Genomic DNA, 23,288 nt, shown 5'->3' on the forward strand with positions numbered 1-23,288 from the left:
TCCGGCTCTTTGCGCCGCTGCTTTGGGGCTCGGATTTTTGAGCGTGTGTTGCAAAACGAAGCGGAACTCATTTCCTTCCTATTTCTTTTAACTCTTTTTCGTATTGTGCCGGAAGGGAGCGGGCTGGCGGAAGCTGGGCCGCAGCGTTAGGGGTGTCACACGCCCGCCACGGCGCCGGTGTCCCGGAGCCCCGGGGCCGCGCCGAGCGGCGACACCGCCCGCCCGCGCCGCGGAGCCGCGGGAGCGCCACGCGTGTACCACAGAGCCGCGCGCGGCCCCGCCCCGCCGCCCGCTCCCCTTGGCGCGCCCGCCCGCGCCCGCGGTTCCCGCGTTGCGGTGACGTCAGGCGGGGGCGGGGCCGGCGGCGGCGGCGCAAGATGGCGGCGACCACGGGCGCGGGTGAGCGGGGCCGGGCCGGGCCGGGCCGGGCGGGCGGCGGGGCCGCGCCGGGGCCGCCTCGCCCCGGGCCGCCCGCGGGGCCGCGCCCGGGGACGGCGGGGCGGGAGGCGCCCGGCGGAGGGGTGGCCGCGGCCGGGGGGAGGGGGCGGCGGTGCGGCCCGAGCGGGGCCCGGTGGGGCGGGGGCGGAGCCGGAGCCGGCCCCGCTGCCGTCCGCGGGTCCCGGCGGGCCCGTCCGGCCTCCGCGGGGGCCGCCGAGGGCTCGCGGTGGGAGCGGCCCCCGAGGCCAGTCTGCCCCTGCGGGACTCGCGTCCCGGCGCGCCGGAACCGGGCCGGGCGCCGGGCGGGCCGCAGCCCTTGGCCCGCGGCGGGGCCGGGCCCCGGAGCCCGGGCCGCCCGTCGCGCTCCTCTCCTGCCGTGCCCCTCTCCCGGCCGCTTCCGTGGGGCCCGGGCTGAGCCCGGCGCTCTCCTCTCGGTGGTCCCCGGGCTGTGGCCGGAGTTCCGTGAGCGGAGTCGGGCGCTCTGGGAGCCTTTTTGCCATTCCCTCTCTCTGTTCCGCGGGAATGTGCGGCTCCCGTGCCAGCGCCTGTGCGCTCCCAGAAGGCAGTGGATATTCTGTTCCCTTCAAACCTGCTCCACGCCAGCTTCAAGTAGTTACACACACTCTCCCTTTGTGCTTATCATTACATGTTGAACAAAAATACTGCACCCGGATTTGGAGTGAGGTTTGCGGTTGACATCCTCTAATGAACTTCAGCAGATCGAGTACATCAGAGTCACTTCTGTTGGGGCAGTTTCATTTTCCTGTTTTCCCAGTCCATGGAGGGTTTCACATGTGCCCCTGTCGTGCTTGTTTCCAAACTGCACCCTCCAAAGTTGGGCTGTGCTCACCAGGACGTGGCTGGTGGGGATATAATGCAAGTATTCCAGAGTTCTTTTTGTACAGAGAATTCTCTGTCAATGGCCACTCAGATTTACAGATAACCATCACAATGCGCATAATTCATATTAACCAATTAATAAAACCTTGATTAAGTGCAGTGGTTGCTGTCCTGGGAATTGTCTTACAGGTGTGTGTCTGAAGGTGCGAGGTGTTGAGCTCCACGCGGGAGCTGTGGCTTGGAGGAAGGGACCCTCCTTCCCCGCTCGGTCACGTTCTCCTGCCTGCTCTGCGCTCTCCTGACTCTGTGTTTCGTGTTTGGCTGGAAGGCAAACACTTTCCTTTCCAAGCCAGGGCAGCTGTGAGAGAATAGTTCGGTGCTCGTGGAGGGCCCTGTGGGCAGGGGCTGGGCTGCAGTGGCAGGCCTTTGGCTCAGGCCGTGGTTACCCGGCTCCCGCTGGCCACCTTGTGCCTGCTGCGTTGTCCCCGGGGTTGGTGGCAGCTGTCCCGTGTCCCCGGTGCTGGCAGCAGGGCCGCAGCGTGGGCTCGCAGCTGCTCGGGGTGGCTTGCAGAGCCGTGCTGCAGGAGCAAAGCCACATCTCAGCCTGGGCTGCTCCGGGGTGGCAGCTGCAGCTGGAGCTCACGGGCTGCCCTCAGGGCACTCTGCAGTGCTGGGGAAGGACAGAGAGCCTCCCGGAGAGCCTCCCGTGCTGCTGGCAAGGGCAGCCTAGGAGCTGGCAGTGGCACTGCAGTGCAGGCTCTGTGGGTCCCTGCTGCCCTTGAGCAGAACGTGGCCTGGCACAGGTGACAGGGCTGCAGGTGACACCTCTGTGCACTGCTGAGCCCCTTGGGAACGTGCCTCAGTGCTGCCTTCACTCACCTGGAAGCACAGTTTGCTAAACTTCGTTTCTGGGTTGTTAATGTGTTCGTATTGGTCTGCTAAACACTGGAAGGGATGTGATACCTTGAGTTTGTGGTCGTTTAGCTATGGAGCCTAAACACATACTGAAGGGGAAAAATGCTCATGTGTCTTCAAAAGCAGCTACTGACCCAGAGAAAGAAGTGCTGACAAATGTCCCTGGAACCTGCGAAAGTCACAGGGCTGCTCCTGGCAGTTAGACAGGTAGATAGATATTTGTATCTATTAAGCAGGTAGAAATTATTACCAGGGGAAACACCCCACCCTCAGCCTGGAAGGAGTGTTAGGGTGTGGGGTCCATCTGTAGCACTGAGAGGGGACTCCTGTGTTGCTGATGATGTGGGTTTGCCACGCACCCCGTTCCTCTGTGAATAAAGGAAAGGGTTGGCTTCAGTGGTTTTAATCAGGCTGTTCTAGGAGGCTCTGCTGTGTGTGTCCATCCCACAGGCAGAGGTGCCCTGCAGGAGTGCTCAGCTGCCAGAGGTGATCTAGCAGGAATGCAGGGGTTCCTCGGGGGCTCCTGCACTGCCTGGGCTGCAGTTACACCGCACACCTTGCACCACGGGGCTGTCCTGCACTTTCAGGCTTTGTAATGAATCAAACCCAGCTGTGCTGGCCTGCCGGGTTGTGTTTCTCTAACTTTCACCCTGGGAAAGTTTGATGACCTCACTTGACCCAGTTTCTCTCAGTTCAGTGTAGTGGGTCTGTAGCAGGGCTGTGAGGCACTGTGTTTACCAACAGCCTGCAAGTGCTGCGTGGTAAAATGGGTTGCCCAGATCTGAGTTTTCCCAGTCTGAGGAAGGTGGAGAACTGCACGAGAACCAGTCCTTGGGTGTATGGCCGTGGCAGTGCCGGTTCCTGTGGTTAATGCTCCTGACAGAGGAGAGCAGATGTTGGGGTTAGTGTGGTGTGTGAAACCTGTCTGTTTCTAACCCTGGAACCCCCTGTGCACTCCAGGGGATGCTGGTGAGAATCCCCTGCACAGGAGTGCCCAGCAGAGGGGCAGTGGTGCACAGTGCAGGTGCAGCTGTCCTGCAGGTGCCCCTCCGTGGCTCCTCGCAGTGACAGCAGTCATCCTCATCTCCAAGGGAGCACTGCCAGCACCCAGGGCTCTCTGGGACTGTTAGTGAAAGACTCCAGGGTAGGGGGAAAGTAACTGAAGGAAAAACACCAGATAAATTCTGCATTCTTAAATGATGGGCTGTAAGAGCACGTGCAATAGTGCCAGAGGAGTGGATTACTGCAGAGCTTTGTGTACTGTAATAGAGGCATGGAGTCAATTGAATAGAAAGGTAAATAGTTCAACACTCCTACAAGATGGCACTGAATTGAATATTTTCATCTTCAGTGATATAAATAACATAACGTGTTTGAAAAGCAGCATTCTGACTGAGAACAGTACTAATTAGTGTATTAAATATGTAGCCAGGTAAGGACCCTGGCAGGTGTAACACTGACAGATTTGGTGAGGGTGGGAAAGTTGGGATTTTCAGGATGTGAGGGTGCTGTTCAACTCCTGCAAGTGGAGCTGCAGTTACTGATGGATTGTGCCCCATCCCCCTGGGTGTGCCTGTGCCTGTGCCTGTGCCTGGGGCTGTGTGACCCTGCCTGTACCTGGGGCTGTGTGACCTTGCCTGTACCTGGAGGCCTCACGCTGATGTTTTAGTGACCTCTTTCCAAGGAGCCTGCCTAAATGATTGAAAGGTAGAACCAGTGCTGAAGCTTGCACAGAACATAAAACACTTCAAATTGTTGAAGTGCACAGGAAGTTATTTTTGTGTCTGCAAATTATCTTGGTACCTGTCTGCATGATCAGAGTGGAAATTGTGACTGTAAAGACAATGCAAGAAATCCAAAGTTCCTGTCTCCTGAAAGCTTTTGTGACAATTGCTGAAAGCCTTTTATTTAAGTATTCCATCACTTCGGGAACTTTATATACCATTGTGACAAGGAATGGCTTGTGTATTTTTTACTGTCCCAGCGCTGCAAGGATAAGCTGTCCAATTCATTATCTGCAGTCCATGCAGAGACATGAAACACTGACTGGAAAGGATGTAATTGAGGCTGAAGATCAAATACACAGAAGCAAGCAACAGAAAGCACTTTAATGTTGAGCAACAGAGGTGTTTAAAGCTGTTGGATTTCAGCTCACTTGAGTTACAGTAAATCAGGAGCTAGTACAGAAAGCAGAGTTTAAATTGTCCAGAAAGGCCAGTTTGGTAAGTTGCTTGTTAGAGTGAAGATGTGGAAAAACCTTCAGTGCAAGGCAGTTCCTCTCGCAGGAGCCCCGTTTTCTGGGTGCTTTGCTGAGGTGTGCTGTGCCTGTGCTTTAGTCTCCTGAAGAGAAATGCTTGCAATTCGATCTCCCTTTAGAAAGCAGGGAGAAGCAGGTCGCTGAAGTTTTTGGGAGGTGTATGTTTTGTTCTGCTGCCGCTGATCAGAGGGACTGGAGGAGAGGCTCTCCCCCAAAGGCACATGGCCTGCCTGGTTTCACAGGGCTGCTCTCAGCTCCACAAGGTGTCTGGCTGTGAAATTGCTTTGGCTACGCAGCTGAGGAAATGGAGATGGAAAAGTGTAGTCTGTGAGTAAGATGAGAAAAATCTCAGCCTGATAAGATCGCTCTTAAAGTTGTTGCAAGACACATTCAGTCGTGTATCTGTATCTTTAGCAGTGCTGCATGAAAAGGTAAATCTGAGAGTGCTTTAAGATCTTTGCGAGTCCAAGCTGGCATGTAACTGTCATTCAGGATAATTCTGTTCTTCCTTTGGTGAGGTTCTGACCAGGTCACCTAGTCAGAACAGTTACGATTCAGCTTTCACTGCTGTGCTGTTGTCATTGATAGTGAATATCTCCTTTTGCTCTGAAATAGGGTTTCAGTTCAATTTCTGGGAGTATTTCTGTGAGGTTAGGCAAGTTACAAGTGAAGCAGTTAGTGAGATATTACTGTATTTATGTTCCAAAAGAAGCTGCTATTTGAGAGTCATCTTGATCTATAGTGAAGGCTAAATTAAAATGCATAACTTAAAGTGCTTTAGACAAGCTGATTACTTTTTAATTGCCTCTCACTTTATTTAGGCTTTCTTGTGTTAAATGAAAGGCTCTTGGAAAAACAGGTTGGTTTGGTTACTGCCAAGGAAGTCTCCCTTGCTGCACTGAGAGGGTTATGCAAGGTATTTATTGGGGGGTGGGAGGAGGAAACCCAGGGACTCCTGGTGCTCTCAGGGGCACAGGACATCTCCTGGCTCTGCAGCTGCCGTGTCAGCATGGACACTGTTTGGTGGATGCTGTGTGTGCCTAGGACAGACCTGGCACTTTCCAGGAATCTTGGTGCACAGCAGGTGACGTGTTTGTGTATGATCACAGGTGATAAAGTACCTGTGAGGTCTGGGGCCCAGCAGGATGTGGCAGCTCACCATGAGTGCTCCAGGCCCCTGCAAACGAGCAGGAGATGGGGCTGCCTTAATGGCCTGGTGCATCTTTCCAGACTGACCAGAAGGATGAAGCTGGTCTTTACTCTGCCTTGCTTAAGGGAAGTTTATTTGTATAAAGCATTTATGGTTGGATGGGTGTAATATTTTATATTAATATGTGTGATTCTCTTTCTGTTGAAGGAATTTCCTGAGAGTGTGTTAGGGAGGGAGCTGAACTGACACCTTCTGTGGTAGCTGAGGTGATGGTCCTTCGTGTTACACCCTGAGCTTAGCATAGGGGTAGAACATGTTAGAAAAGCAGCAATGCTGTGTGACAGGGTAATCTCTTGTGAAGTTACCAGTTACCTGCTTATTTTCCATGAAGTGCATGAAACTGAAATCTGTGTCCTTCCCTTTGGGCAGCCCCTTGCCATGATGCCCTGCCGAGCTCATGGGAGCAGTTCCTGCGGGACGAGCACTCCTTGCTGGGAAGGATTTCTGTGTGCCAGGACTCGCTGCACAGTGTGACTCGCCAGCTCTCTGGAGACCTCACACTTGCCAAAGAACTGAAGTCCTGTGTGACTCTTTTATGGCTCTGATTCATGCTGGGTTCATGCTGAATCAGAGCAGCTGTATCAGGGGAGAGCTCAGCAATTAAGTTGCCTTCTCTTCCCGTAAGGTTGTAAAGCCAAGCCCAGCTCTGGTAGCAAATGTCAGAACTAAGGCTGCCTTTGGTCTTGGTTGTGGCTGCTCAAATATGTACGTGGTGATGTCATTTTTAATTACACGCTCACTTAAAGACTCCTGCTTGGCTCGGTGAACAGGGTGTGATGCTCAGAGGGAGCACTCAGAGTTGATGCTCAGAGGAAGGGCAGACAGGCAATATTTTTTGTTTTCTTCTTTGCTGTGTGGCCTGTGTCTGCCCTAAAGCTGATTCCTCCTGGGTTATTTAGCTTGGATTCAGTGAATAGCTGTAAATTGTCCTTGCGCCACTGATAACTGTGAAGTGATGTTCTTAAGGAGCTGAGATGATGCTTGTTAAGTATTGTGATGTTGTGGAGTGGAAGTGAGAGCATTTTTTGGCATTCATGCGACTCCTTCCAGGTGGGTCTTCCCCTGGCTCCAGCTGCTGGCTGCTCGGGCTGGGATTCTGGTAAGAGCCCCAGGGTTTCCTCTGTGGCATCCCCTTCCCCTGGGGAAGAGCTGCTGGGCCCCCTCCAGAAGGAGCTGCAGTTTGCCCTTCTTCCCTGGCCCTTTTTCCCCAGGGCAGCAGCAGGGCTGGAGCCCAGACAGCAGTTGAGTTGTGAGTCATTCACATCAGCAGCTCTCCCGTGCATCCACTGCAGCAAAAAAGGAAAACCGGTGAGGTGTGTGCGAGCAAGGGTTGCACCTTGTCCTTCACTCGGGCTCTGTGTCTCGTGTCCCCAGCTCTCTTATCCCAGGTGTTGGAGCTGGGCTGCTCTGCCTCCCCAGACTGCCCCAGGGATTGGTTGGGGTAGAATTGCAAACAGGGGGCTCTTCTGTCGTGCCTCATGTGTGACTGGCAGACTTGGGCCCTCGTGCGTCTGGGGCACACAGGATACACACTTCACAACTTAAAGATTCCCTGGGAGAGGAAACGCTGCAGTTTGTCACGCGGGGCACGTGGCAGTGGTGCCCAGGAGGTCCTGTTGCCAGCCGAGCTCTGGGGCTTGGGCAGTCCGTGGCAATGGCTTTACTAGCCCCAGCTGACTCATTTCCTTTCACAGCCAAAGGGCTGTGTTGCTCAGCAGCCGTGGAAACGGCAGGGTCTGCCTGGGAGGGGATGTGGCAGGGAGCTGTGCTCAGCAGCCCCGCATGGGAGGTGTGGTTCTGCCAGAGCAGGTCTGGGGTCTGCTGGCACTGCTCTGCTGGACGAGCTCCTGTGCTGCTGCTGCTGCAGCTGTGACTGCGCCCGGCTGCCCAGGGTGTTCCTGGATATGACACGTCAGATGTGTATCCACTTTCTGTAGTCATGATGACCACGTCAGATGTGTATCCACTTTCTGTAGTCGTTTGCTGGTTTGGTTTCTTTGGTGCATGCTTTGCAGTGAATGAAATTTGGACACCTCTGATTCTGCAGTAAAACCATCTCTGCCATTAAGTTTCCTTAGGTCATTAATGTATTTAAAGGGGAGTTTAAACTACCAGGTCCTCTGTATTTTGCCCACGGCCAGGGAGTGCTCCATGGGCTGCAGGTGGATCTCTGCTTCCTCAAGGCTTCCCCAGGGGGGTCTCTGCCCGTCCTTCACTGACCCTGGTGCCTGCACAGCTGTTGCTCTGGCACAGTCTCACCCCTCTCCAGCTGCCCTGTGCAGTACCTTTGTCCCTTCCCAAACACTTTATCCCAGCAGTGCTGATGTGCTGGGCCTTGGCCAGCAGTGGATCCATGCTGGAGCCGCCCAGGATTGGCTCCAACACACGGGGGGAGCTTCCAGCAGCTTCTGTCAGGAGCCAGCCCTGTGGCCCCCCAGCAGCCAAAGCTGGCACACAGACCCCAGGCTGGGGAGTGGCTCGAGGGCAGCTCTGCTCTGGGGTCGGTGCCTGGGCTGCAGGTACCTTGAGGAGCAGTGAAACCCACTGTGGCCCGAGTGCAGGGTCCTTCAGCAGGGGCGTGGTGTGACCGTGGCCGTGTCACAGGAGCTCTCTGTGCCGTTGTTTAGTGCACTGGGCAGAAGGAAATCTCCCGGGATCGCTGTCTGAGGAGCAATGTGCCGGCGCTTACCGAGTGCTGAAATTCCTTGGTGGTGGAGGTCACGAGTACAAAGGATGCTATTGCTGCTGACAAAGCCCACTTCAATTAACTTCAGATTAACCTGCTAATGTTATGAAAGAGTTTTATTTGCTTTGAAAGGTATTTTTAAAGCTCTGAGTCAACTGCTGTCAAGCCTCTCATGGTGTCATTTTATAGAAACTTCTAAATTTTTATACTATAAATCATATAGACAAGTGCTAATTAGAGCTCTATAATATTGGGTCTACTTTTGTGGGAACAGAGATTTCCTTTCATTTTAGTGCCTGCTGGAACATGTGGCCTGTCAGCCTTCTGGAATGTTTATTTGGGGATACCTTGATTTTGCTTGTAAAATCCAAGTTAAAAATGGGAATAGCTTTTTGATAACGTTGAAATATTGTCATTCAAAAAGTAGTATTTTAATGGTTTTGCCCAAAATGTGATCTGTTAAATGACCAAAAGTATCAGGGGAATTACTCTAGCTTTTTTTCTTTACAAGATTTCTCAACTGAAAATATTTTTCTGATCGTTTCAGGAGTAAAAGTTCCTCGTAATTTTCGTCTTTTGGAAGAACTTGAAGAAGGTCAGAAGGGAGTAGGGGATGGAACAGTTAGCTGGGGCCTTGAAGATGATGAAGATATGACACTTACGAGATGGACAGGAATGATTATTGGGCCTCCAAGAGTAAGTATTCACTTAAATTCTAAAATAGTACTGTTACATTTCTTCCCCTTCTCCTAACCTCACCACTGAAGTCAAAAATAAACAAAAGGCAAATGAGCAAAAAAACACTTTAGGAACTGATTTATGTTGAAGTTCTTTATAATAACAGGTTTCATGTGTCTGTATGGCTTTTTGCTTGTAATTTGAACCATTTTGGTGCCTTTCTCTGGTTAGTTCTGTTACTTGTGTGCTTTATATTTGCAGATTCAGTAAGACATAACTTTGGAGACCCCAGAATTCTAAGGTGCTGTACCCTTGAATCCAGCTAGGTTGAGAGCCCCTCCAGCAGTGAGCTCACAAAGGGAGCTGTGCAGTGCCAGGGGATGCTCTCTGCAGGTTTCTCTGCTGCTCCTGTGCAGTTGATGGGGTGCTGTTTATTGCAGCAGTACTGACGAGCTCTTGTAGAGTTTCAGCTGACTGAGGAAACTCACATTTTAGTGATTTCAGTCTCTTCTCTGAATGTCCTCTCCCAAAGCAGCATCTAATAATGCAGCTGGTCTTTGTGGGAGTGTTGTTGTGTTCTCTTTCCCCCTGAGCCCCACTAAACTGTGGGTTTGCACTCTAGCAGTGAACTTGAGGACTTCATTGTGTGTTGAATGTGTGCCTGTGTTCTAAAACCAGAACTTGTCTGTTGTCTCCAGTTTCACTGTTCTGTTTCCTTAGTGTCCTTTGATGGAGTGCAGGTAGCCAGTTCTCCTTCCTGCAACAGCAGATGTCTTCTACAGCTGGCCTCAGTATCATTTCTCAGTAATTCCAGGGGTCATTATGTGAAAATCTTTGCAGGCCTTTAGTCGTGTTCCTGCTCTGTGTTCCCATTCTGTCAGTTGCCTCTTCTGACACACAGAGAGGTTGTACGTGTATTATGAAGGCATTATACATGCAGTGTTTTCTGCCTCACCCAGAAGTGTTGTTTACTCGTTGTCTGCCTTTGCTAATCTCTCCCCAGTCACGAGCATTTCATTTGTTTATGATGTACCCAAATTGTTTTCCAGAACAGCATTTGATTTTAGAACATTAGGAGAGTGCTAATGAGCCTGCATTAAGGCTGTGAAGAAAGCTCACTGTGTGCCTAGGGTTTATGGAAAATTTAAACAACCTTGAAATGTAATTTAGAAAATTAAATAGGAATTGAAATGTGCAAACAGGAGCGTGCAGCCTTGCCAGCAGTGATGGAAGTTTGCAGATCTTGTCGTGCTGCAAACCAAGGCTACAGGACCATCACAGCAGAGGAGTCAGCTCTGCCTCTCCTGTTGTTCTGACACACTTAGGAGTATAGATCTTCTTGCCAGATATGTTGTGACTTGTTTTGAGCTTCTTGCTTGAAGGCAGCAGATTGTATTGGGAGAGGTCCTGGGGACTTGCAGCCACGCTTGTTTGCTGTGCTCCTTTTGACACTGCTCAGGTTCAGTTATTACCCTTCTGGTTCTCAGCAGGATGTGGAAATCTGGCTGGGGACAAAAGCTGAGTCCTGTTTCCTTCTGGGTGGGAAGCAGTAGCCGGCGGGAGGATGCTGTGCTGGATTGCAGTGGGAAAAAGGAGCAGCTGTGCAGAGCTGCAGTCCCTGTGCACTGCTGCCCCGAGCTGTCCTGCAGGGGTGAGGCGTTCCCAGGCTGCAGGTGATGTCCCACAGCCAGGAGTCACCTTGCTGGCACTGTCCAAGAGCAGCGACACTGCCAGCGTCACCGTGACCTGCCCGTGCTCTGCTGAGCACAGCCAGGGCTGCAGTGCCAGCTCCCCTGTGGGTGGGTGCTGCACAGAGCCCGTGCTCTGCACTGGCTGGGCACAGCCAGGGCTGCAGTGCCAGCTCCCCTGTGGGTGGGTGCTGCTCAGAGCCCGTGCTCTGCACTGGCTGGGCACAGCCCGGGCTGCAGTGCCAGCTCCCCATGGGGTGGGTGCTGCACAGAGCCCGTGCTCTGCTGGGCACAGCCAGGGCTGCAGTGCCAGCTCCCCTGTGGGGTGGGTGCTGCTCAGAGCCCGTGCTCTGCTGGGCACAGCCAGGGCTGCAGTGCCTGCTCCCCATGGGGTGGGTGCTGCTCAGAGCCCGTGCTCTGCACTGGCTGGGCACAGCCAGGGCTGCAGTGCCAGCTCCCCTGTGGGGTGGGTGCTGCTCAGAGCCCGTGCTCTGCTGGGCACAGCCAGGGCTGCAGTGCCAGCTCCCGTGTGGGGTGGGTGCTGCTCAGAGCCCGTGCTCTGCACTGGTTTCACAGCCAGGGCTGCAGTGCCAGCTCCCCTGTGGGTGGGTGCTGCACAGAGCCCGTGCTCTGCACTGGTTTCACAGCCTGGGCTGCAGTGCCAGCTCCCCATGGGGTGGGTGCTGCACAGAGCCCGTGCTCTGCACTGGTTTCACAGCCAGGGCTGCAGTGCCTGCTCCCCATGGGGTGGGTGCTGCTCAGAGCCCGTGCTCTGCACTGGCTGGGCACAGCCAGGGCTGCAGTGCCAGCTCCCCATGGGGTGGGTGCTGCTCAGAGCCCGTGCTCTGCTGGGCACAGCCAGGGCTGCAGTGCCAGCTCCCCTGTGGGGTGGGTGCTGCACAGAGCCCGTGCTCTGCACTGGCTGGGCACAGCCAGGGCTGCAGTGCCAGCTCCCGTGTGGGGTGGGTGCTGCTCAGAGCCCGTGCTCTGCACTGGTTTCACAGCCAGGGCTGCAGTGCCAGCTCCCCTGTGGGTGGGTGCTGCACAGAGCCCGTGCTCTGCACTGGCTGGGCACAGCCAGGGCTGCAGTGCCAGCTCCCCTGTGGGGTGGGTGCTGCACAGAGCCCGTGCTCTGCACTGGTTTCACAGCCTGGGCTGCAGTGCCAGCTCCCCATGGGGTGGGTGCTGCACAGAGCCCGTGCTCTGCACTGGTTTCACAGCCAGGGCTGCAGTGCCAGCTCCCCCATGGGGTGGGTGCTGCTCAGAGCCCGTGCTCTGCACTGGTTTCACAGCCAGGGCTGCAGTGCCAGCTCCCCGTGGGGTGGGTGCTGCTCAGAGCCCGTGCTCTGCACTGGTTTCACAGCCAGGGCTGCAGTGCCAGCTCCCCATGGGGTGGGTGCTGCTCAGAGCCCTGCGTGCAGCTCAGGCCTGTCCCTGCTCCAGCACCAGCAGAATTGTTACCCTGGAGGAACGTTGGTACCCAGAGTATTGTAAAATGAGCTCAAACAGGGAGGCAGCTGGCATCCCCGTGGCTGCCCACCTTTGGTAGTTCCCGTGTTCCTGACGTAGGCACTGCTTGGACCAATGCTTGTTGAACTGCCTGATGTAATCGTTTCCCCCTTTCTTTTCCCCTCAGACAATTTATGAAAACAGAATATACAGCCTTAAAATAGAATGTGGGCCTAAGTATCCAGAAGCACCTCCATTTGTAAGATTTGTAACAAAAATTAATATGAATGGAGTAAATAGTTCTAATGGAGTGGTAAGTTTTTTGCTTTTATTCATTTAATGTTGTTTTTTTTGTGCAGCTCCCATGCTTTGTTTATGCTTGTGGCTTGCTTAGCTCCTCGTGGCTTGTGGTGCCCTTTGTTGGAGAAGGAAAGGGGGTAGAAGGGGAGTGCACAAGTGGAGATTTATTATGCTTTTGGGAAAACACTTGCTTTTGATTTCTCCCACTCGGATTTCACGTGGGATCTTTAGTTGGGGGTGGGGGGAGTTAAGTGTAACCAGTGCACCAGTTCTGACAGGAATGGTCTTTTTGTCTGTTTTAGGTGGACCCCAGAGCCATATCAGTCCTAGCAAAATGGCAGAATTCTTATAGTATCAAAGTTGTTCTGCAAGAGCTTCGGCGTCTAATGATGTCTAAAGAAAATATGAAACTTCCTCAGCCACCTGAAGGACAATGTTACAGCAATTAATTAAAAAAAAACCAACATGCCCCCCCTTATTCAATTTAAGCTGTCTTCATTTTCCACAGTAGTAAATTTTCTAGATGCATCTTGTAGACCTCAAAATACTGGAAAGGAAGTTCCCATTCAAAGGAAGTTTTTCTTGAGATACTGTAAATGATACTAATTTTTTTTTTTTTCATTTGAAATATAAGTTGTGCTATAACAAATAATCCTGTCGTGTAACCACTGTCCACATAGCTGAACTTCTGGTATCAGGAAAAGTCTATTTAAATTTATTACTGTCAAGACCAGTGTGGCACATCCAACTTAACTGTGAAAGGATCCATCCCACAATCACCTTGCTGTGTGTCTGGCCTGGGTTATTTTTTCTTTCTCTGTCTTTTGCAATAGAGTCGAAGCTCAGGGCTATTTATTAGAGTAGACACAAAGGTTTCTGCTTCCAGTGCTACACTGGGCTGTATGGACTACTACTGGGGATGTGTGCTAACCTCAGTCATCCCTCCCTTTGTGCTCGCTCTAGTAAAGGCTGAATGTGACTGTGGTCGTTTTTGGGTTTTTATTGTTTTTTAAACGCCCTGATAATCTGGGGCAAGCTTTCCTTCTTTCCTTTGGCCAAGGCATAGATTGTATTTCTCTTCCTGGTCTCCCTCACCAGTGTCGTGAGCTTTGGGTGAGGGATTCAGGGTTCTTTTTATCTCTTCCCTCTTCCCCTCTTTTTAGTGGGGGTGCTGCTTTCTTTTTGCCCCTCTCGGTGACTCTTCTCACCCCTGGCCCAGGGGGTGAGCGTCGGGGGCAATAACTCGACCTGTTCCCTCCTGCTTATCATTTTGGTTTTGCAACAAATTTAGTCTTCACCAGCCTGGGAAACAAGAGTATCTGTTCTGCTGGCAAGCGTGGGTTTTCCCTTCCCTCCAGCACTGCTGCCACACCGCCAAGCTGGCCACGGCCGTGCTCTTAGATAGGCTTTGACGTGGGGAAAAGAGCAGTAATTTACCAGGATTGCCCAAACCTTCTGCTGCCAAACTTCAGTGGGGGAGGCTCTGCGCGCAGAGATTCTGAGCACACTCCAGGTACCCTCAAATCACTGTGTTTTGGTGCTTTGGATTGACCCGAGAATGTTAATTAACAAAATGTTGCACTCGCGTTTGCCCCTTCTAAAGATGTAACAACCACAGACAAATCAAATCTGGGCGGCAGATTTTATTAGGGTTTTGTAAGCCTTAGAAATCTCTCCAGTGAAGATTTTGGGGAAGCGGTGGCACAGCAGATTAAGGACCTTGATTGGCTTTGCATCCTGGCAAATCACTGCCTTTTCTGGTTTACTCTTCCGGACCACTAACTGCTGCAATGTGGATGCAAGCTTACAGGAAACCAACCTAGTGTGTCCTCAGTTTTACGAAAAAGTCAGTGTTTGTGTAAAAAAAAAAATAAAAGAAAAAATAAGGAAAAAAAGAAAAGAGTAAAAATAAACACATTTTAAAGCAGCAGCTGTCAAGTCAATGAACAATTGATGTTTCCATTAACTTCTGAGGAAAATATTAGTTGTAAGGATTTAACATCCTCTGTACTGAAAGTTTAACATAACAGTATTCCATAAGCAGCCTTTTTATTGTATCAGACCATTGCCTGATTTTAATATAATAAAAAGTGTGCATTAATATTAGAAGGCTTTAATTGTATTTATGTTTAGAATTTTGATCCCTTATGGAATTCTTGATTTGTCGGAAGTATCTTCCTACAGATCACGTTTACAAGACTGTAAGCTGGTGGTGAAAGGCAATTGTCTCTATCCAGCTGCTGCTGCTGTGCCAAGGAGCATCTGTAGTTTGGTTTCAGCCTCAGGCTGCCCCAGCCTTGGTGGCAGGTGGCACCAGGTGAGGCCCAGGGGCTGTGCTGGAGTCCCGAGGAAGTGGAGTCCCTCTGCAGCTGCACGGTACGCTGTCTGCCAAGGTCAAGGAGCATTTCACAACCTGAGATTGTCAGTGTTCTCCTCAGATAGCGAAGAGTATCTGCCTGCAACGTGCCCCGCACAAGCTGAGCTTTCCTCCCGGTCTGGTGCCAACAAGGCTGTGGAATGCTGGCCTTTTCCCAGTGTGAAGTGACTCCGGGTTGCTGGAAGGTCCTGGTGCATTCGCTGCAGTGGTGGGCTGAAAGCAGGGATGGAACGGGGAGTGACCGTGTGAGGCTTTGTGAAACGCTGCTGGAAGGAGTGCTGCTGGCTCCTGGGGCAGCCCCGAGGTGCCTGAGAAGACAATGGGACTAACACTGTGTGTTTGTTGAACTAGCTTAGTGCCAGCGGTGGAAAATGGGCGTTGGAACAGCGTTATAATTACACCGGGCTGCTTGATTGTCTCTCTTTCAGAGTGCCCATGCCCTCCTTGGGAGGTTGTGGTTGGTGCATGTTTGGGACCTCCCTGAAGCTTCTCACTTCAAGTAATGATTTTAAAGCTGTGAAATCGTCTGGTTTGCTTTGCAAGCTGTACAGGTGAGAGCTGTACAGGTGAGAGCATGCCACCCTGCCTGGGAGCTGGGAGCTGTGCTGGCAGGAGCCACGTGTTCACAGCCTCAGACAAAGCTGGATGCTGCTTTGAAGAAAAGAGTTCACTGTGACTGTTCTCCCCCCAGGAGCTGCACTCTGGACACCCCAGAGCTCCGTTGCTGTTCCCACAACCAAGTAAGGACAGTGTGGAATGATAACTGCTTGGGAGTCAGCTGCCATTGGAGCTGCATGGTGGCTCTGTCAGCGTGTGGCACCTGTGAGGGGAAGGGACTATTCACCCCCAGGCTGGTGCTCATTGCTGCTTCAGAAATGAGGTGTGCAAACAAAGCCGTGTCATACCTGTGCTGATCCAGACTCTGGCAGCGCCCAGCAGGGTGCTCAGGTGATCCCTGCCAGCCCTCGGTCTGTGTCCTGAACCACTCCCTGCAGAGAAAGCTGCGAAGGGATAATGAATAGAACAAGGGGATTGGCCATGAAACACATGTGCTTGGAGCAGGTGCTGCTGGAGGTGACTGAGCAGTGCTCGCAGGAGGCTGCTCTGAGCCAGACCCACTGCCCTGTGTCCACAGAGTGTCCCTGTCCTGCTCTGTGCCAGCAGAGGGTCCCTGTCCTGCCCTGTGCCCTTAGAGGGTCCCTGTCCTGCCCTGTGCCCTCACAGGGTCCCTGTCCTGCCCTGTGCCCGCTGTCCTGCCCTGTGCTCACAGAGGGTCCCTGTCCTGTGCCCGCTGTGCAGAGGGTCCCTGTCCTGTCCTGTGCCCTTAGAGGGTCCCTGTCCTGTCCTGTGCCTGCTGTGCAGAGGGTCCCGGTCCTGCCCTGTGCCCTCAGAGGGTCCCTGTCCTGCCCTGTGCTCACAGAGGGTCCCTGTCCTGCCCCGTGCCCGCAGAGGGTCCCTGTCCTGCCCTGTGCCCGCTGTGCAGAGGGTCCCGGTCCTGCCCTGTGCCCTCAGAGGGTCCCTGTCCTGCCCTGTGCTCTCAGGGGGTCCCGGTCCTGCCCTGTGCTCACAGAGGGTCCCTGTTCTGCCCCGTGCCCGCAGAGGGTCCCTGTCCTGCCCAGTGCCCGCTGTCCTGCCCCGTGCCCGCAGAGCCCCGCAGCCCTCGGGCGCGCAGCGGGACGGCAGAGGGAGCCCGAAGGCTGCCCAAGGCCGGACGCGCCGCTCGGGTTCCGCGCTGGGAGCCGCCTCTCGTTCTTATCCGGGGCCGGCTTCCATTCGAGACGCCTCAGTGCCGCCAGTGTCCCCCTGGACAGGCGTTCACTTGCTGGGGGGACACCAGCAGCGCAGTGGGACCTGCGTGGTCAATAAAGACTAATGGCTGTTGGCTTCTGGTGTGCTGGAACTGAGCTCTGTGTGCACGCAGGGAGTGTGTGCCTCAGTGTGCCCTTTCTGCTCTCCTGCAGTGCTTCCTACTTGAAATTTCAGTTTCTCCCACCATCATTACAGTAGCAACTCTGAAGCCAGGCTGTGTCTTCAGCCACTCTGTGAGACACGGGTGGTGTCTGTGGCTCATCCCAGCGTGGGACAAGGACACCGGGCAGGAGGGACAAGGACACCGGGCAGGAGGGACAAGGACACAGAGCAGGAGGGACAAGGACACCAGGCAGGAGGGACAAGGACATGGAGCAGGAGGGACAAGGACACCAGACAGGAGGGACAAGGACACCGGGCAGGAGGGACAAGGGCACGCAGCAGGAGGGACAAGGACATGGAGCAGGAGGGACAAGGACACGGAGCAGGAGGAGCAGCCGTGCCCCTCAGCCCTGGCAGACCCTGACCAAGGGCAGCTCAGGGCTCCCTGGCAGAGCCCTGAGCCCTGTGGGGCTGCGGGTGGGTGTGAGCAGGGGAGCAGCCCCGAGCCATGGCCCCAAACCCCGCGGGCCGTGCAGGGGATGTGCTGCTGATCCCTTGCCAGGTGCTCTGCAGAGCAGTGCCAGGGCCGTGGGAGCTGAGGGCGGCTCACCTTGCTCTTGGTGGCAATTGGCCATTCAGCCCCTGAGCTGGGCTCTTCCTGCAGGGCAGCGTTTGCTACGCCAAGGAGCAGCACGGTGGGTTCAGTGTGTTTGTTCCAGCTGGCACTGACATGCCTGCAGCAGGGGAGCTCCCGTCCTGCAGGTACCTGTGAATATGTCTGCATCAAGCTCTACCTACCTTGAGCTGAAAGAAGCTGAAGAGAAATTGATACTGATCATCTTAACATCTAAACTTTTTCACTTATTCTTTTCTGTTTAAGAAGGTTTTTCTGGCGGCTGAGGGGTTTCCTGTCAGTGGAATTGCCCTGTTGCATTAATCTTGGCTAACGTGCTCTCCCAGCGCTCACTAACCTGGCTGCTGACTGAGGTTCAGGTCCCTTAATAGCTCCCCGTTTCCCCTGGCCTGGCTGTGGCAGATTGCTGGAGAATGTGCTGAAGCCTGCGAAGAGCCCCAGTAAAGGCAAATTTAATTCAGGCACATGCTTAAGTGCTTTGCTGGACCAGAGCCAGGTGCTCAGCCTCTGCTCGGAAAGAGGCTTTCCTAGCCCTTGTTGAGCATCTTCTTCCTTGTCCTCCCTTCTTGGTGCTGCATCCCTGGTGCTTGTGCCTTTACACGTTCCCTGATGTCTCCCACGTTTGTTGTCACAAAAATGTAAAGAGCAGAAGATGAGGATAGGGAGATAAGCTGAATGCTCATCATTTTATATCTGTCAAGCATCTTGTCACCTTTTTTCATCCTTATCTCCCTTTAAATAAAGCCTACAAAGGGTTTTCAGAAATGTGGGTCCTGTCCTATTTTTCTGCCTCTTGAGCCAGGTTGATGGTGGCTTTGCCCTGACATGTCTAGAACGCCCTGCAGAACCTTGATGGGTGATAGAGGAGAGAGTAAATGTCAAATGGTCTAAAAGGCTCTTCCCCCTCTCTATTGCTCAGCATCTATTCTTTTATGTTGTCTTTCTTTCCACTTGCCAAAGGATGCTTCAGGACAGCCAAAGCTGAAGATTCTCTGGGAGGAAAAAACCAACCAAGCAGGAGTTTTGAGAAGAAAAGTGATGCAAACTTTTGAGCCATCTTCATCAGAAACAAGGGGGCCATTTCCCCTCCTACTGGCTCTGCTGTGAAGCCACGTGTTCCTCATTGCCTCGACCGTGCTCTGCAGATCTGTAGAGAAAAGGATTTTTGTTTGCCTGGTGCTGCAGACTTTCTGGGACTGATTTGCTCTAAGTGAGGCAGAGGGAGGACAAGCTGAGCGGGGGCTGAAGGGCTGCCCCAGTCCTGTGCACGAGAGGTGGAGAAACGCCTGCTTTGGTGAGCTGGCAGCAGCGGCTGTGTGTCCCCTGGGGACAGGGGTCTCACCCAGCCCCACAGCTCCAGCAGCGCTCTGGCAGGCCGTGCTGGTGCCCGGCTGCAGCTCTGTGCAGTCCCTGGCTGCTGGAGGTGGCTCTGTCCGTGTCAGCCCAGAGCACGGAGCAGGAGTGAGGAACAGCCTCAGCAGGACAGAGTTCTCAGCAAGGATCTGCCAAACTTCTGTCCCTCTGAAGAGACCTCTTAAATCCCTGGGCTACCAGATTAGAAGCTGTCCAAGGTTAGCAGCCAGATGTTTCTCAGCTGCTTGGACTGGTTTCCAGCTGAGACCAAATGAGTGGCTCTCCACGTATTAATATAAACATTTTAGAGGCCTCGCCTGGAGCGAGCCATTAAAAACTTCCCACGATCCCGGGAGCGATGCTGCTCCTGGGAGAGCAGAGCTTGTCCCTGGCGCTCGCGCGTCCCCAGCGGGTCAGGCTCAGCTGCCACCTGCTCGCTCCGAGCTGGGCCGGGCCTCCCCCTGCCTTGAGCGGCGCCAGAGCAGTGTGGTCCCTGGAATTTGATTATTTGTGTTAGCAGATAATTTAGGCCAGAAGGCTGAGAGCGTTCCCTTCCTTCCCTGGATGTCGTCATGCTTCCCAGCCGAACACAGGCCGGGGTCCTGAGTCCCTTCCCCATCCCTTGCCCCAAAAGTACAACAAGAACCCTTTCAATGTCTCTTCTTGTGCAGGGGCGCTGTCCACTCGTTTTAAGCTTGGTTTTTCTCTGTGCAGGCCTACAGAAGGAGAGGATTTCATTGACTCCTCCATGCAGAGTCATGTTTTGAATTACTACATGCCTTAAAAAAAAGAGTTGGTTTTTGATGTGTGGTTCTTCTAAAATATTCCTAATGCCACCCATGAGCTTTGGTGATCAAACAAGAGTGACAAGAAACGACCCCCGTGTTCTCCCACTGCCACAAGACAAGACTCTTCTGACACTTTCCATCATTGTCATCGGATTTTAGTGCCTTGGTTCCCCCAGCCCCGGCTGTGGAACTGCCCAGGGTTGGAGTGGGAAATCTCCCAGTGGTGTTTTTAATGAGATTATGGGATCGGCTGGGCCAGCAGCCGTGCTGACATGTGCCTGGCTCAGCTGTCCCACGCCAGCGAGGCCTGGGGCTGGCCCTGGCTGGGACCCCCCACGGCAGAGCCCGGAGCTCGGACCCGGGGAACAATTGCAATTCCACAAGGGCAGTCGTGTGCAGTGACACCTGTGTGCTGGATGTGTGCTGGTGTGAACGAGAGCAGGGTGCAGCTTCCCTGGTGGCGTTTCAGTGATTTTTAGCAGCGCCAGGTGGCCAGGATGCTCTGAAGGGAGAGGTGTGATGGAGGGGCCTCTCCTGGCTGGGCCCTGTCCGGGTTTGCAGCTCCCACAGCTCAGTCACACCACGAGCTCTCATCCCTTGGTGGGAGTGGATACGTGCCAGCACGGATCCCAGCGGGGTCCAGGAGCCGTCAAACCCTGGCCTGGGTGTTGGATCTGCTCCTCTCCATCCCCACAGCTTGGCATCCCCAGCTGAGAAAGGGATGCAGTTTTCCGAAAAGAAAAATGAGAAGTTATTTTCCCCTCTCTCTAGCACAGAGGCATTCCTGTGAGTGGGAATTGTCAGCCCTGGATGATGAGATGGGTGTTTTCAATCATTCCATTTCCTTGTATTTCTTGCTGGGTTTTTACCCATTTTGATTTATTTTTAATGGCCCTGACACCCTTGTTTATAATAATAAACAGCAAACGTGTGGACACAACGAGTCTGTTTCAGGTTCAAGTGTTTTTAATAACCTTGCAGCGAGAAATAGACGCGAGCCCAGGTCTGCAGAAACCCGATGAAGCTGCTGCAGTGAAATCTGATTTCGGAGCGGCTGCTGTGCAAACAGCCCGGACAGCGCCGCGCTGACTCCGGGCCAGCGCTCCAGACAACACTGCCCTTTGTATCGTCCCAGCCCTCGCTCCCGAGCCGGCTTTTTGTCTTCCAGACGTGACCTGATTTAAGCAAAGGCAAGGGTAGGTATAGGTATTTTTTATTATTGTTATCTATCAGTGCCTCTGCAGCTCCCTGGGCACATGGCCCATCCGGAGCAGGGCTGGGTGATTCCCATCTGGAATGTGGCAGCAGCACAAGGCAGAGGGAAAAAGTGACAATCAGCATTGCGAGGCCTCCTGCTGCTTAATTAAGTAAAACCTTATTAGCTATTTTCAGTGGTGTAACAGCTCTGAGGGAGTTGTTGTTCGCCAGTAAAGTACCCGGGTGGGTTTGCCAGCGGCCGTGTGGCTCCGTGTGCCCCCCGTGCCCCGCAGAACTCAGGGGATGGCTGCTGGAAAACGCTGCTCGGGCTGGGAGGGGGGGATCGGCCCTTTGGGAAAACACGGCTTTGATTCTGGAGAGCACAGGACGGTAACAGTGCCCCAGGGACCCCCGGCAGGGCTCTGAGGGGCAGCGCAGGGTCCGGGTTTGAGGGTCCTGGGAGCCCCCCACGTGTCCCCCAGCCCAGCAGCCTCTGTGTCCCCTCTCCTGTGTGCCCAGGGGAGCTGAGCTTCCCTGCCCGTGCAGGGACAGCCAGGGCTCTGCTGCTGCTCAGGGCTGCCCATTTCCCTGGCAAAGAGGAGCCAGGTCCCAGAGAGGTGCCAGGCGGGGAGGTGTGGGCGCCTGTGGCTCCCTCCGTGCGTGCCTGGCGTGCCACGGGCTGGGAAGGAAAGGGGTGCCCGTGGAACCGGGGCCCTGCTGCGCTGGGGATTGCCCGTAAATGATCCTGGTCCTCGTGAGCAGAGGCTGTCCAGGAACCCCTGTGCTGGAGCCCAGGCTGGGAGCAGCCCCGGAGCGTGCAGCGAGCTGTGCCCGTCCTCAGAGCTGGGAAACGCTCTGCCTGCCCCTCTGCAGCCCTGCCCAAGCCAGCCCCGCTCAGCCCTTTGTCTTTACAGGCCCTTCTGCCCTATTTATCTTCCCCAAATGTCATCTCCCCTCCCCACGCCCTGCAACACCCCCTGAAAAATAATAAACGGCGGCAGGCTCTGTAAACAGAGCCTATCTGCAGAGCTGTTTGAAATGTAGACAGGCTCAAGTGAATTAGTTCAGCGAGGCCTTAATTGCTGTCCTGTCTGTCAGCGTGCAGCGCTGAGGGTCAGCGGGGAGGCTGGCTCAGGCCTGCCAGGGAGATGGATGGGGTCCCGGCCGGGCTGGCAGCCGGGGTCACTGCTCCAGGAACCACGTCCCGGCGTGACCCCGCGCAGATAAGCGGGCTCTGCGCCGTCCCCACGGCTGCATCCTGCTGCCCTGACCCTCCCCTGGCCCCCCCAAATCCAGCCTGGAACAAAAACAGTGGGAGAAGGGCCTGGGTTGGCAAAAATGACTGGTCCGGGCCTCGTGCCAGCCTTTTTGGGGCTGGGGGCTGCTGGTCTGGTGGCACGGGGAGGATTGGCTGCCGGGGGCAGTGTCAGGGTCCCCAGAGCCTGAGCAGGGCTGCTGGTCTGGTGGCACGGGGAGGATTGGCTGCCGGGGGCAGTGTCAGGGGTCCCCAGAGCCTGAGCAGGGCTGCTGGTCTGGTGGCACGGGGAGGATTGGCTGCCGGGGCAGTGTCAGGGTCCCCAGAGCCTGAGCAGGGCTGCTGGTCTGGTGGCACGGGGAGGATTGGCTGCCGGGGCAGTGTCAGGGTCCCCAGAGCCTGAGGCGCCGCAGGGATGTCTCCGTCCCTGGCAGGAGAGGATCCTTCAGTGGGGGATGAGAGGAGCGGGATGCTCAGGGCTGTCCCCTCCCGAGCAGCAGAGCTGTGTCGCGCTGCCTTGCCCAGCTGTGCCTCCCCCCGGCACCGGCAGCCCTGCCCGAGCGGCCCCGGCCCCTCCACAGAGCTGGGGGCGGCGGGCACAGCTGGCAGAGGCAGGATGCCCGGGAGCACGGCTGCGGCAGGGTCAGGGTGGGAGCCCGCGGGGTTCAGGGTGGGAGATGCCCGGGGAAGGGGTGCAAGGGCCCCGCAGGCAGGGGCAGCACCCTCGGGCGCGGGGCAGGCGGGTCAGAGCCGCGTCTGGCCGGGCTCTTCCCCACCTCCCCGGTAATTAAACGGCAGCCTCTGATGCATGTGGAAAAGGAAGGGGAGAAAGAAAAAAGGATCAGCAAGCCCGAGCCCTTAGATTACGGTTTACCCCCTCGAGGAGCACAGAAGTATATTGTCCATTTAATAGAAGCCTATAAATCACTGAAAAACATTTATAAAATAATTGAAGGTAATGGGAACCATTTGTTTAAATAACATCACGTTCATGCCCCAGAGGTGCAATAAAAGTTAGATTAATTGATAGGATTTTATATCTCACTGTGAAAAACTGAGTCACATTCTAGACACCGACAGTTTGGGAAAGTTGCAAATTCATCAGGCACCCAGCTACTATCAAAATAGTCTTTTCCATGTGAAGAGGCACATTTATATGACCCTGAAGGGTTTTGGGATGAGAACTATTTACTTAAACTGTGAAGTGAACTAGCCAGTGTGAGATCCTGACCCAGATTGGGGTTTTTTCCTTCCTCTTCTATCTGCTGTTGCATTTTTTTCCCATTATGATAAAAAGCAAATAAATATCTCT

The 23,288-nt window shown here is 54.2% G+C and overlaps 1 protein-coding gene across 1 annotated transcript; it reads left to right on the plus strand.

The window, feature by feature from the left end:
- Positions 1 to 270: 270 nt before the first annotated feature.
- On the plus strand, positions 271 to 14,567 carry LOC119710183 (ubiquitin-conjugating enzyme E2 variant 1). The gene is made up of 4 exons (XM_038158905.1): positions 271 to 399; positions 8,894 to 9,042; positions 12,349 to 12,474; positions 12,764 to 14,567. The coding sequence occupies exons 1-4, from the start codon at positions 378 to 380 to the stop codon at positions 12,908 to 12,910; spliced, it is 444 nt and encodes a 147-aa protein (XP_038014833.1). The 5' UTR covers positions 271 to 377; the 3' UTR covers positions 12,911 to 14,567.
- The last annotated feature ends 8,721 nt before the right edge of the window (positions 14,568 to 23,288 follow it).

The sequence above is a fragment of the Motacilla alba genome, chromosome 20 (assembly GCF_015832195.1).
Source record: "Motacilla alba alba isolate MOTALB_02 chromosome 20, Motacilla_alba_V1.0_pri, whole genome shotgun sequence".
NCBI classification, from domain to species: Eukaryota; Metazoa; Chordata; class Aves; order Passeriformes; family Motacillidae; genus Motacilla; species Motacilla alba.